This window comes from Ahaetulla prasina, chromosome 1 (assembly GCF_028640845.1).
Source record: "Ahaetulla prasina isolate Xishuangbanna chromosome 1, ASM2864084v1, whole genome shotgun sequence".
Taxonomy (NCBI): domain Eukaryota; kingdom Metazoa; phylum Chordata; class Lepidosauria; order Squamata; family Colubridae; genus Ahaetulla; species Ahaetulla prasina.
In genome coordinates this window covers 106,661,165-106,675,064 of record NC_080539.1, presented here as the reverse complement: position 1 = coordinate 106,675,064, position 13,900 = coordinate 106,661,165, and the positions used below count along the sequence as shown (strand labels likewise).

Genomic DNA, 13,900 nt, shown 5'->3' with positions numbered 1-13,900 from the left:
GAAAATGGGCTGCATTCAGAACTATTTTTCTAGAAGAATTTGCTAACTCCATCTTACTGGTCACTCTTTTCCTTTAATCTCTAACAAAGGGGTTTAAAAATATTTCGGTTCATTGCCAGCTGTTCAAGATGTGTGTTGTTGCATTTCCACAAAGATAACTCTTCCATTAGCTAGCTTTCTTCCTCTGGAGGGAACATCCTTTATACCACTGTAATTGGTTCCATATGAACACTTTCTCCTTTTCTTTCCAGTGCCTTATTAACTCCTTCCTTTCTCCTTAGACGTCTGCTGCAGCTTCAGTTCTATTTATGCTCTGCAGGTGAATTTGCAAGGGAGATAACCTAGCTTTGTTTTATTTTGTTAAATCATCCACAGATTAATTGAAGTCTTTCCCATCTTGGGAATTTGGGGTGCTGTAGTCTCAACAGATATGAAAGGACCAGATCTCAGAAGAATAGATTTGACTTTGACCAGGCAGACAGACTAAATGCTATGTGAAAACTCAAAACTGTTTGCTGTGATCCAGGCCCATGTAGATAGTAGTAAACACACTCATTTCAAAAACAAACAGACTTTATTAGAACAGCTGAGAATTAACTCATTCTCAGCATAGCCCAAACTAAATCAAAACAAATTCTTCATAACACAATTCTTCAGTCTTATCACCAACCTTGGTCTAACTAGGCAAAGTTCCAAAGGCTTTTCTTGGCAAAAGTTCAAAAGCAGAAGACGCTGACAAGAAATAAATGCAGCAAGACAAGGAGCAAGGCTATCAATGTTGTTTTCCGGCAAAGAGCCCAAATGCCGTTGCTGGTCTTTTAAGCCTTATGGGAGGGGCCAATCATCTCTTGGCCCTACTCCTGAGTCATCCTCTTTGCTTTAGCTGCTCTTGCCTTTTGGCAGCTCTTCTCATGCGTAGACTAGGAACAGGCTCCTCCTGTTCCTCTGCCTCACTACTGTCAGCCTCTGGAGGCTCCAGAGTCTGCACATCACTCCCATCTCTGCCTCCCATGCAGAGCCGTCATCCGGGCCTTCCCCAGCCTCCAGGACTAACCCTAACCCTCAGCCTCATTGCTGTCTGACTCCGTTGCCAGCTCCGCAGGTTGCTGATGGATCACAACACTGTTAAAGATTACAGCGTATTGATGGAAACATGTTTCAGAATACCAGAACCAGAATATTTTGACAAAGTTAAGGATTATTTTATTAGATTTATATATTGCTTTTATTTAGTAGTTCAACAATGTATACATAGCTCTTTCTTCATTACTTTCCCCCAGTGGTGAAATTCAATTTTTTTTACTACCGGTTCTATGGGAGTGGCTTGGTGGGCATGGCAGGGGAAGGATACTGCAAAATCTCCATTCCCACTCCGCTCCTGGGGGAAGGATACTGCAAAATCTCCATTCACATCCCACTCTGGGGCCAGACGGAGGTGGCATTTTCCAGTTCTCCGAACTACTCAAAATTTCCGCTATCGGTTCTCTAGAACCTGTCAGAACCTGCTGGATTTCGCCACTGCTCTCCCCCACCCCCCACAACACTCCAGTGACATAGATTGTGCTAAAAGAACAACTGGCCCAGTGAGCTTCCATGGCTGAGTGAGAACGGGAACTTGATTTCCTCCATTCATAGCCCAAACCCTTATCCTTATGACAAACACCATGTTTACAAATGGGGAGGGAAGAGCATGGAGATTAAATATTTTGGGTCTCTTCTCAAGAAGTTACAGGTGCTTGCCCAAGAGATTATTTATTTAGTTTCCTTAAGGCAAAAACAGCTGTTTCACGTTTGTATATACTCAAATGTTTGCCCACGACCACACACACACACACAAATTAATGGGCTATGAATGATGGGGGCTTGATCAAAAGGATGGAGCGGTCAAGTAGTAAAAATATTTCAATCATCTGCTAGAAAGGGAGATTCAAAAAGCAAGAAGGTAGAAACAACGTAAGCTATACAAACTTCACTTTTTTTTGTATATGCACTGATGTCACATACAGACCTCTGTAAAAAGGGCAGGGCTTGCATTGTGACTAGAATTCCATCATCTCTTTTGGTGAACATCTTTGCTCTGCCTGGGTTCACATGATTTACTAGCTCATGATTGACAACCTTAGTTTCCTGAGTTAACATGGAATTACATGATTTAATGGCGCATAAGTTAACTTTATTAAAACTTCCACAGTATTTTGAGCTACAAGTTAATAAACACATCCAAGTTTTAAAACGTTCTGTGATTTCTGTCTTTGCATTTATTTGCCTACACTGAGTAAATTGGCAAAATATATTTAACTGATAATTTTTAGCTGCAATGCATTGTGCAAATGCACAAACTGAACGTATACCCAAATGAGGACCATTCTAGCAGCACCGCATCTTAAGTAAATCATCAATTAAGACATTTCCCAGTGAAGCCTTGTTCTAGAAACATCTTCAATTCCAGTTTATATTTCAAAATCAGGTATGTGGACAGGTGTAGAGCAATACAAGGCACTCATTATAAAGTTGGCTGCTAAGGCCCATGCAACAGTATGCCATACACTTTCCAAAATTGCTTGGCTGCCATACCCATCATTTCCTGTCTGAACCAGTTATACTGTTGTAGTAAAGTTACCAGTGCTCTCCTGGCACAAAGGCTCGTGGGAATACCAGAGAGGACAAAATATTTAGAAACACTATTTTCCCAAACTATGAAACCTTGCTCTGGTTAACAGGGGTGTGTGTTGCCCCCTCCAATAAAGAGCAGCTTTACGGGAATTACGGGTTATGTGGCTCAAGAATTCTATGCAGATGAAGTCCACATTCCACACCAAGAATATTGGTTCCTCAGAGAATACAACAGAGAACCCCGACAAGGAGAAAGAACAATAGCTGGGAATTATTTTCACACGAGTAAACACGCGATGCAAAGTTGCAAATCGATCAGAAACGCCCAGCGCCCTTGACTCCCAATAAAACATTCGAAGCGGCGTCACAATGCCCTCTTTTTCCCCTCGTTTCGAGCCCCCTCCGCAAGCTGGCGTTGCATGCCGGGAGTCGTAGTTTTCCCTAAAATTAGACGTGCGTGAGGAGAGCAGAACCGGGTCTTCTCCGCCGACTGAACTGCAGGGACCGGTGGAGCTTTCCTTTGACTCCTCCGTTTTTCCGTAGGTGCTCGGGAGAAGGCGAAAGCCCGGGCTATGATATCGAAACTGCCGCGACTTTTTTTCCGGACTCTCCGCTCCGTTCGCTTCGCCGCGGGGTCAGCTGGGTCCTCTAGTCCCCAGATCCCCTGGGCGCCCCCAGAGGTGGGACGGAGATCTCTGTTCTCCGGCGCCGTTATGGCTGCGCAGGGATCCTCCCCTCTTCGGGCGGATTCCCAAAGGCTGGAAGCGGAGGAGAAGGAGGAGGAGGAAGAAGCTGGGCGAGGAGGAATGGGAGGAAAAGTTCAGCCTCCAACTGCGAGCAAGCAGTTGTCCCAACAGATCGGTGAGGAGGAGATAATGAATGCTAGCAGCGGCCCCAAAGCCGAGAGAGGAGCGTCCGGCAGACCCACCCTTCTATTCAACTTTTCCTTTCCTAACGTGGGAGGAGTGGTGGTGGGGGCCACTTCCATTTTGCCTCTCACAGTTTGGCAGTCGCAGATAATGAAACCTCTCTTCCTCGTCTAAAACTTGTGCAATGCTTTGTTCCGGCGCTTGGTTAACCCCAAAAGGGAGCTCGGTCATCATAAAGGCATCAGGATCTCTCCAGAGAAACCACCCGATGCGCGAATGAATAATTATGAGCGTTCCCCATGTATTTTGAATAATTATTCCACAAAAGGGGTGGTAATCCTGCTAAAAGAAATAAACGAACTGGGCTGAAAAGACTTTGAGTAGAAAACCTTGCAAGGATGATGTTTGAGTCCAATTCAACCTCTGGATCTTATACTGACGTCCCCTTTTTCTTTCTTGGCAAGAGTACAAAGTGACTTGCCACTGTCATCTCCTTTTTTTAAAAAATAATTAGTCTAGCTTGCTGTTCAGATGTTTTCTGATGGCCTCCTTTCCAATTTAGTGACCAAGTCTAATCCTGCTGCTGGTTTATCACGTAACTGGCAACTGGAGGTTACCATTAGGAATGGGAGTTATGATGGGCTTATTGAAGTGTAGTAAGTGAGCATTTAAGTGCATAAACATGCCACTATTTATTAACTTATGCTTTTTAAGCAAACAGTTGGTCAGGGTAATAAAATGTCAATTTGAACAATTTTTCTGTGCCCCAGATTGGCACAGAAAGTAAGCAGTGCTTTAGAAGTCACTGCGTTTTGTTCGTTAAGTCACCTTTTGGTTTACATGTATTACGTCATATGGGCATTTTGTTCTTTTTTTAGTGAGCATAACACATGAACTGATTTTTCTTTCACTATATGTTTATCCTGTTAGAGAAATTTGACTAAAACTTGGTGGTATGTGATAAACTTTATGGTACAATATGAAGTTGAATTTTGTATCCATGTTATTCCATTATCTCAAACGGTTTTAGTTCCCATTAAAATTACATATGCCTTTGTGCCCCTGCCCTTCCATTTTCTCATAGAAACAAAATTACTGAGGGAAATTAAAAGTGTCTATCTTTTAGAATCACTTAGAAAGCAAAGTGATATTAATATCTGGACTGCTTTTACACCTGCTAGCAACTCAGGCTTTGTAGTAGATTTTTAATACAGTTTGTGGGAAAATGTCAGTGAGGTGCATTCATATTTACTACCTAATATAGCAATTATTCAGGTACAGGTAGTCCTCAATTTACAATTGGTTTAGCACTGGTTTGAAGTTTCAACAGTATTGAAAAAAACTGACTTGCACTTACAACTCTCACAGCATATGATCAAAATTTGGGTGCCTAGCAAGGGAAGTATTTACAATGGTTGTAGCATCCTGGGGTCATCTGATCACCATTTGTAATCTTCCCAGATGGCTTCTGACAACCAGAGTCAATGGATTTATTTATTTAAATTTTTATACCGCCCTTCTCCCGAAGGACTCAGGGCGGTGCACAGCCAAGTCATAAAAAACAGCACAATATACAATTAAAACAAGAACTTAAAACGAACATAATTCATAAATGGCCGGAATTAAAACAATCAAATTTAAAACCCTTAAAATATATAAATAATAACCCCGATTTAAAATTGTTTAGAATTAAAAATTTAAAAATTTAAGCCAGTCCCACTTGAATAAACAAATACGTTTTCAGCTCACGGCGAAAGGTCCAAACAAATACGTTTTCAGCTCACGGCGAAATGGAGAAAGCCAGATTCACTTAACAACCATATAATTAACTTAATAACCACAGTGATTTGCTTAACAACTATAGCAAAAAGGGTAAAACCAGACGTGGTTCAATTAACAACCACTTTGATTAGCAACAGAAATTGTAGTCGTGAGTCAAGGGCCACTTGTATTAAAATGTTGCCTGTTTCTTAGTTACAGACAACCAAAACCAAGTATTTTTCTTTCACTGAGTGATACTGAAAACTGTTCCCAAAAAATATTTTATAACGCAAGATATGCTGAAATAAACCCTAGTTCCTAGTTAACAACTGGTACTCTCAAGGGCAGTTATGGTAGTACAAATAATAAGGAAATACCTATTTTGAGAGATGCAAGTGTTGAATACAGGTATATTTTATTATGCTCCTAATATTTGTGAATAGTATTTGATTCTACTCACAGATCCAGGTAGTATAGCTTCATCAAAGCCTATCTGAGGCATTCCAGAGTTCAAAATTTCTAATAATTAAGGATTACATGCTTCTGTATGACAGCAGTAAAACCACATGTTGTCTATTCCTGAGAATGTGTTCGTATTTTAGAAATTGAACATTTACAATAGAATCTGGTTCAAATATCTATTTCTCAGTAATAAAGAACAGAACAGCCTATGACTCTTTGCAGTAGATTCTCCAGGTCAGGCTTAATTCCTGATGATATAATGAATAGATGATTATGATTTTATTGGTAACAGTCCCAGATGTGGTTTGCTGTAGACATTTTCTAATGCGTTGTTTTGATTTCTCAATCTAGTCTACATCTCTTGTATTCCCTAGATGCCTTCCATTCAAATAGTAGCCACACCCCTGCTTCTCCATAATTAAAAATGCATCTTCAGTTTGAAAACAAGGAAAGAACAGTATATTCTGTGAAAGTTCCTAATCCTAGGTGTACAATACTCAATTAAGATTATCATTGTTTTATAACAATACGGTCGTAGAGTTGAAAGGAATTATTGAGGCTATTTCAGTTCAACCTGCACAATTTACAGCAGGAAACTTAAAGCTTTTCAGTCCCTGACACTATCAGAAAATGAGAGCAAAAGCTTTCAATATTAGAGTATATAGATTGCGTTGCAAAGTATAATTAGTCTTTTTTGTGAATGAAACCTTTACAAAAAAACTATCTTTAATGAAAGTTATAGGCCAATAAATGACAATAACCAACTGTTATGTATTGGAGTAACTTATGATTTATCCATCTATTGTTAACCAGCAGACTATGCACTCATGAGTATGACTCACTTGTTTGTCTCATCCTTTTTTGATTATTTCCCTTGAGAGAAAGAATACCTGCCTCACTTGTTAATACGGCAAATCATTTTGTTCAGCAGTTTCTGCTTCCTTGTGTATTGATTATTCATAGCATTTTTATTTATATATAATGGCCAAACTACACATTTCTATGTGTTGCAAACGGGGCAATTAAGCTCTGACACAAAGCCATCAGGGAAATTCATCTTCCCTTTTTGTTTGTTTGTTTGTTTATTTCATTAAATACTGTCTTCATACAGGGCCAAAAGTATCAGACCAATAAAAGACAGTTGTCATAATAGCCCTTTTTACTTGTAATAATTTTGGAAATTTAAGATGGAAACTAGATTTGAGCAGTGATAGTGCACCTAAAAGGAACTAGGGATCTATGTCCCAATAAATTGCCCACATGATGCATACATTTGTAAGCTTTTAGCTGCCTGTCTAAAACAGAGCAACTGAAATTCACGCCTCTGATTTTGGGGCAGGCAATTTTTCTTCTCCCTTCCCCTCCCCTCCCCACATAAAAAGGCACATAGTGGTTTTAAAACCATTAACCTGTTGAAGACAGGATCGTTCAGCTAGGATGTTCATCTTAGCATTTCATACAAGAGAACTCTTTTCCCCCCCAATCGGTCACCATCTAACAGCTATTACAGTTTCTGTACAGCTTCCAGGAGCAGTTATCCTTTCCTTGTTTTTTGAACACTGAAGCCAATTAACTTGTAATCAGGTGGCTTATCTCCCCTAGCGCTAGGGATGAGGTATCCAGGAAACACTATACAGGACACTAATAATCTGGATGAAATGTTTGAATGAAATGCTTTTTCACACTCCATCTATCAAGCCACTGCTTTCTTTTTATGTCTTAAGAATAGAATGTGCTCCTCTGCTGCCAAATTCCCTCTGGGTTAGGGGTGGAATACCCAACCTTGACAATGAGATGTGTCTCCCAATGAGATGGGAGATTTTTTTACTTTACTCTGAAATTCTTGCATGAGGGCCCAGAGGCCATGTGAGAGCAGGGCCCTCTCAGCTGAGCTCAAATCTAGAGGGTTTAGAGGCCTGGTGTGTCATCAGAAACGGCATGGCATATCACCTGTAGTTTGCCATTACTGGTCTAGTGTAAAAAGCCTCAAGAAAAGAAAAAGCCAAACACACCAAAGAATTTTAAGTCCTTTTTTTAAAGGCACAAACATAATATTTGTACAGCACATGGAATAATTAAAGTGGCATGTAATTCTGGAAAATACTTGAAGGATATATAAAAATATGGCTAATAAACTTAATGTAGTGATACGGAGCAAAACTTACTGTAAACATGTTAGCTGAGTTTATTGTTTTTCAGGATGGGAATCCTGTGCTCATTTTTCCTAAAGCCAGCCTTGGGGAACTCAGCAAGGTTTCTGAGATTCCCTAACACTAAATCCACTTAGATCTGCAACCTAGATCAAAATGAAAAACAATTTTCTCAATCCTCTGTTACGTGATTATTTGATAAGCATCATTACAAGTCACTACGTAATGGATAAGAATATATTTGGGTTATGGATAAGAATCATGGCTTTGGGTTATGTCCCTGAATGCATACATAACTATAACACAATAGTGGAGTTGCAGATACTTGAGTATTTGGAATAGAAAAAAAATTTTTTTAGTTTACTTTATTTAATCTTTTATCGTAAGTTTCTCAAATAAAAAGTAAAATAAAATAAAATAAAATAAAAATAGCTCTAAATAAGAAATGAGCGGTAACCAATAAAATCCGAAGCCAAACAAGTCATAATATTGTTTCCATTTAACAGTTCTAGCTATGAGAAGCCTTTGAATGTATCTTGGCTGAATCATTTTTTCAGTGCAGAACTGAGTCACCAACCTTTCTTCACATTAATAAAACACTGTTAATAGCTTACTTAGCCATACCCAGAGAAATTTATTCTAGTTTCAAAGCTTTAAAAATCAGCAAGAGAATGACTCTAAACTGCGGACTGTTATGAAAGACTTGAGTCAACTTCATCCCTGTTTTTTCAAATGGGGATCAAAATATATATGCATATCTTTTATTGTAATATATTTAATGCTTTAAAAAGTCAGTTAAACGTGAAAACTGGAGAAATAAGCAAATGCTGGTGAACCTCTGATATTGTGCTTTGAAAAACTGCCTTGTAATGAGCTTGTAAGTCTAGGACTGAATTTTATTGGTGATGGTTTAATCAGCCATGAAATCTAAAACCAAATTCATTGTATTAAATGTATTCCAGATGGAAAACAAACTGTGGAGTGCAAGAAAAAAGAACAGAAAAAGCGAAGGAAGAAATCACACAGCTCTAACAATTCGATTGATAACTTGATGGCGGAAATGCCATTTGCTGAAGCAGATATTGAACTTGAATTTAGCAGTAAGTTTAGTAGAATAGAACTCTGAAACTTCGTTAGATTGGATATTCACATTGTAGTTAAGCGAACAAGTACCATTTAGGCCAGATTTTTTCAAAAAACAAAAAATCCCTAACTTTTGCCATTTCAATTTCCAGGTCTTTTTAATTCTCCCTTTCAAAATGACTAGAGGTTTCCTTTTTCTGAAATATATTTGAATTCCAAATTATTTCGTATAAGAATTCTTTCTATGAAGCAAAATCTTGCTGTTTTCTAATGCTTGCTGGTGCTAACCTTGTAGGGAAATGCCACAAAAGGGCGATTTCAATAATGAAAAATGCAGTTAAAACATTTAATAAAAAAAGAGGGGATTGCTTTATTATACCTGAGGCAACTAACAAAAAGATTAAGCGTGACCAGGGTGTATGAACACAGAGCTAATTAAAGCTTTAGGAGCAGAGGAAGTCTTAATAAGTACCCTGCAAAGGCCACCTGGAACCGAATGATGTTGTAATTTGAGTTTTAAGTTTCAAAACATAGACAAAGAGTACATTCACACGAGCACTCTGAAAAAAATGACATGGATTTAAGGTGCCCCAGAAGATACTGGAATACAATAATTTTGAAGCAACGTTGTGTGAGTGTCTCATAAAAGAAAAAATGATATTGAACAAAAATATTTCCTAATCATCTTGACTCCACTATGTTTTATGTTTACAACAGGTAGAAACTTTTCAAACTTTGAATTTTTGGTGCTTTTTGAGCCACGATAAATGTTTCTTTGAGGCAGGCAGGATATTTTCCCATTAATGTATTAGAGATTGAATTTGAAAAAAAAAAATTAGTAGGATTAAGCAAACTGGTACCAGATATTCTACTCTTTAGAGTTCTTAGTGGTCTCTTAGTTTGGTTGCTTGCTTTCAGGCATTTCATTACCTGACTAGATTATATCATCAGTGTTAGGGATATGGAGTTTGCTCCCCACCATAGCCGGCCTACCAGTGTTGATGGGGTGTAGTTTTCTCCTTGACAGTTTCTTCATTTAGGGCAGGGGTGTCCAAACTTGGTCCCTTTAAGACTTGTGGACTTCAACTCCCAGAGTTAGCAAAGCTGGCTGAGGAACTCTGGGAGTTGTCGGACACCAATTTGACACCCTGATTTAGGGTATTGGTTTTTGCTAGATTGCTTGTCTTGAACACTGATGTGTACTTAAACACATCCTCTGCAGCAATCAACACCCTGTTTAAGACCAGATGAGCAATCTAGCAGAAGGCAATAGCCTAATCAAGGAACGAGTAAAGAGGAAATCATATCCCACACATAAGTTGGCAGGCCAAACTGTTATATACATCAGGTAGCAAACTCCATGTTCCCTAGCACTGGTGATGTTATCTTGTCGGGTAATGAAATATCTGCAAGCAAACAGCAAGCTTAGAGAGCACCAAGGATGCCACAGTTCAACTCTGAACTACATATATTCTCTTCTATTGGATTCTTGGGTTTAGTTAATCATTAGCTATTGCCAGTACAGCCGGTGGCAAGGAATTTCAATCCAAAATATGTGGAAGCTCCAGGTTTTTAATCCTGGACTGGGACCAGATTTGTACTTAGCAGTGTGTTGTTGGGTTTTTTTAAACATTGAAAAAATGTTTTTTTTTCAATTTTTGTAGTTCTTCCTTCCTTCTGCACTCCTTAGCATTAGTTCCAAGGATGGGGGTCTTGACCAGAGTTGCTTTTCAAAAGGCAGCTGGGCTTTCGTTGTTTTGATTGAAGAAATTTCTTCTTCAGTTCTGCATTTCCGTTCAGAACTAAGGAATCTTCTTGGATGAGAAGTGAAACACCTTCAAGCAAAACAGAGAAAGTCCAGTTGCATTTTGAAAAAGCACCTTTGGGACTTCCAAGGACAGAGGAACATCTTGAACAGAATGGAAGTGTTGTTGTTTCTGACTAAGAAAGGATGCAACTTTAGCATTCGGATTTGAAAATGAAGATAAAATAATGTCTGAATGGCCTTTTGATCTTGTATTTATCAGATGTTATGCATTGTTCTACTTACATGTGCTTACAGTATAATAACTGTTTTGCTTTCTACCCAGCCTCGAGCAAATCTAAACCATCTGTTAAAAAGAAGAGAAAGAGAATAGCAGGAAAGGGGAATGAAGAAGACAGTACAATAACGAAGAAAAAGAAAAACCAAGACAGACCCAATTATTTCATTTCTGTTCCAATCACAAATCCAAAGGTGATCTTTTTTTCCCCTTAAAATCTACTCTTTAGTAGCCAAAATGGCGTACAGTTAATAAATCACGGTTTAGTTCTAATCACAACAATCTCTTTCATATTGTTGGCACAGGAACTCCACTGATTTAAAATCATGTTATCTAGAAAAGGCTCACCTCTTCTGATTGTAACAGTGACATCGAAGTTAAATTTAATAAGAGGGTGGAAGGAGTGAGGAAAGGAAGAGGGTAGTTTGAAAACAGGCAGATTTTGAGAAATAGTTATTTGCCTAACTAGCATTTTTTTCTTTCCCTCAAACATATTATCCAGGTTTACATAACATGCTAGGTTAAAATGTGGCTGGTGAGTTTGTTCTCAATGTTTTACTTTATAGTTTGTTGTATTTCATAAGCCTAGGCAATTAAGATGATTCTCACAATTGTTACAGAATACAACTAGTAGAGTACACTTACAGCTAAGAAAACAGCTAGTAGAAAGGATCTATTGTGTTATTTCATCTTGTAGAAAATAAGATCCTGGTAAGGAAGGCTCCAGTCAGACAATGTAGTTATCTGTGGAGTCGTGGTGGTGCAGTGGTTAGAATGCAGTATTGCAGGCTAATTCAGTTCACTGCCAGGAGTTCGATCCTTACCTCCTCAACCTTCCATTCTTCCAAGATCAGTAAAATGGGGACCTGGATTGTTGGGGCAATAGTCTGACTCTGTAAACTGCTTAAAGAGGGCTGTAAAGCACTAAGATGTGGCATATAAATCTAAGTGCTATTGCTATCTGGGATACTTCCTCTCTTAGCTGGACCTTTTCTTTCAACTCTCATGGTTGTGTACAGTATTCTAATAACTAAGGTAATTGGTCATGTTACTTTATATATACCGTGTCTATAACCTTATTGTAAAGCATTTCTTATTACTCTTACCAGGAAGAAAGCTGGAAAGTCAGTAATAGATGGATGGATTTTTTTTTTTGGTTCCCCCACTTTAAACCCAACTTGAAATAATTTGATTACTGCTTTTCTTAAATGTTTACCAAAATGACAGGGTGAACAGGCTAATCTTGAAAAGCTAATCGGGGTCAGATCTTGGACAGAAGCTCCCTGGATACATTCAGAGTCACAAGTTAGGTTGTAAATTTAAAAAAGACTCAGAAAAACATGCTGGCAGATCACATCTACATTGTGGTCAGGAAACCCTGGCAATGAAATTTGCAAGAGTCAAACTCAGTTCAAAGGAATTGACTTTACAGTAAAATGAATACTTTTATTTGAGCCAGTTCTTTATCATACTATATATTATTCTTTGAATTTCTATTCCCCTTAAATTTGCACTCATTCGTTGTCATTTGGAGGCAATAGCCCTGAACTAATAGTTCTTAGTAAAGCACAGTTACAGGCAGTCCTCGACTTAACAATCATTTGTTTAGTGACCGTTTGAAATTACAACAGTGCTGAAAAAAGTGGCTTATGACTGTTTTTCACAGTTACGACCGTTGGGAGCATCCCCATGTTCATGTGATCAAAATTTGGCCGTTTGGCAACTAGTATTGCGTTGTCCTGGGGTCATGTGATCACCATTTGTAACCTTCCCTGTTGGCTTCTGACAAGCAAAGTCAGTGAGGGAAGCCACATTCATTTAAGGACCATATGCAGTTTCATTTCACTTAACAATTTCAGCGATTGGCTTAACTGGCAAAAACTTGGTAATACAACGAGGCACAATTCACTTAACAACTGCCTCACTTAGCAGTGGAAATTTTGGGCTCAATTGTGGTCATAAGTGGAGGACAACCTGTAGTTAGGCGTAACTCTACAAGTGATCCATACTGTTGTTCTAGGCTTGGAGGAAATAGAATCTTATGCTGGGAATTAGGAGATACATTAAAATGAAACTGCAGTGTCTTGTTGCAGTTCCAGATATGATATTTGGAATTTTTTTTATTAAAGGCAGTTAAGTTCATACACTAAATTGTGATTAATCTTAACTGATTTCTTTGACCTTGGCTTACTTCAGACCAAACATACTTGACTGAATATTATACTTTGCTGCTGCTTTCAGATCAAAATGTAAACATATCGTAAAGTGTGTCTTAAGTTTTATTCAGAAGCTTACATGAAGCATATGAAAACGAATAGTTCAAATCGATAAAGTTGAACATAATGCTTAGAAATTTCTTGGAATATAATTTTGGGGGAAAACTGAACATTAATTATGAATTATACACGCATCAAGTAATGATATCCTTATCCTAAGTAAGCTTGGTCTTTATATTAAAAAGTTCTTCCAATTTAACAAATATGAGTAATATAATGAATATTTATTTGACTGTCTCTAAATATTATTTAGACTTCATTAGAGATGTAATAATTATGGCCTCACAATCCATTTTGTATGACTCTTAGAAATAGAGGTGGAAGAAACTATTTAGGTCATCAAGTCCAACCACCACCCCCGCCCCCCCCCCGCCCCCCGCCGCCATGCAGCATAAGAATCCAAAGCATATTTACAATCCTTTTTGACAGTGCTATCAACTTGTCAAATATTGTGGGTACAGTTTACTTCAGTCTGAAGAATTCAGGGGTTACATTACAAAAATACTATTATGTAAATCCTAAATAGGTTTTGTAAACCTTCAATGAATATTGCGGCATTCTCTCCCTACATATTCTAGCCGTCATTCTTTCCCATTATGTTAAAATTGTCCCAGGCCAACAACAACAACAAAATGTACGATCCT

The 13,900-nt window shown here is 38.3% G+C and overlaps 1 protein-coding gene across 4 annotated transcripts in view; it reads left to right on the top strand.

The window, feature by feature from the left end:
• The first annotated feature begins 594 nt into the window (after nt 1-594).
• Nucleotides 595-13,900, top strand: part of AKAP7 (A-kinase anchoring protein 7) — a 71,172-nt gene continuing 57,866 nt past the window's right edge. The window contains exons 1-3 of one of the 4 annotated variants that reach the window (XM_058171790.1): nt 595-3,474; nt 8,818-8,955; nt 11,029-11,174. In XM_058171790.1, the coding sequence (XP_058027773.1) occupies nt 3,186-3,474; nt 8,818-8,955; nt 11,029-11,174 (573 nt within the window). In that variant the 5' untranslated portion in view covers nt 595-3,185. The remainder of the gene's footprint in view (nt 3,475-8,817; nt 8,956-11,028; nt 11,175-13,900) is intronic. The other 3 variants (XM_058171782.1, XM_058171810.1, XM_058171800.1) reach the window with 3 other exon arrangements.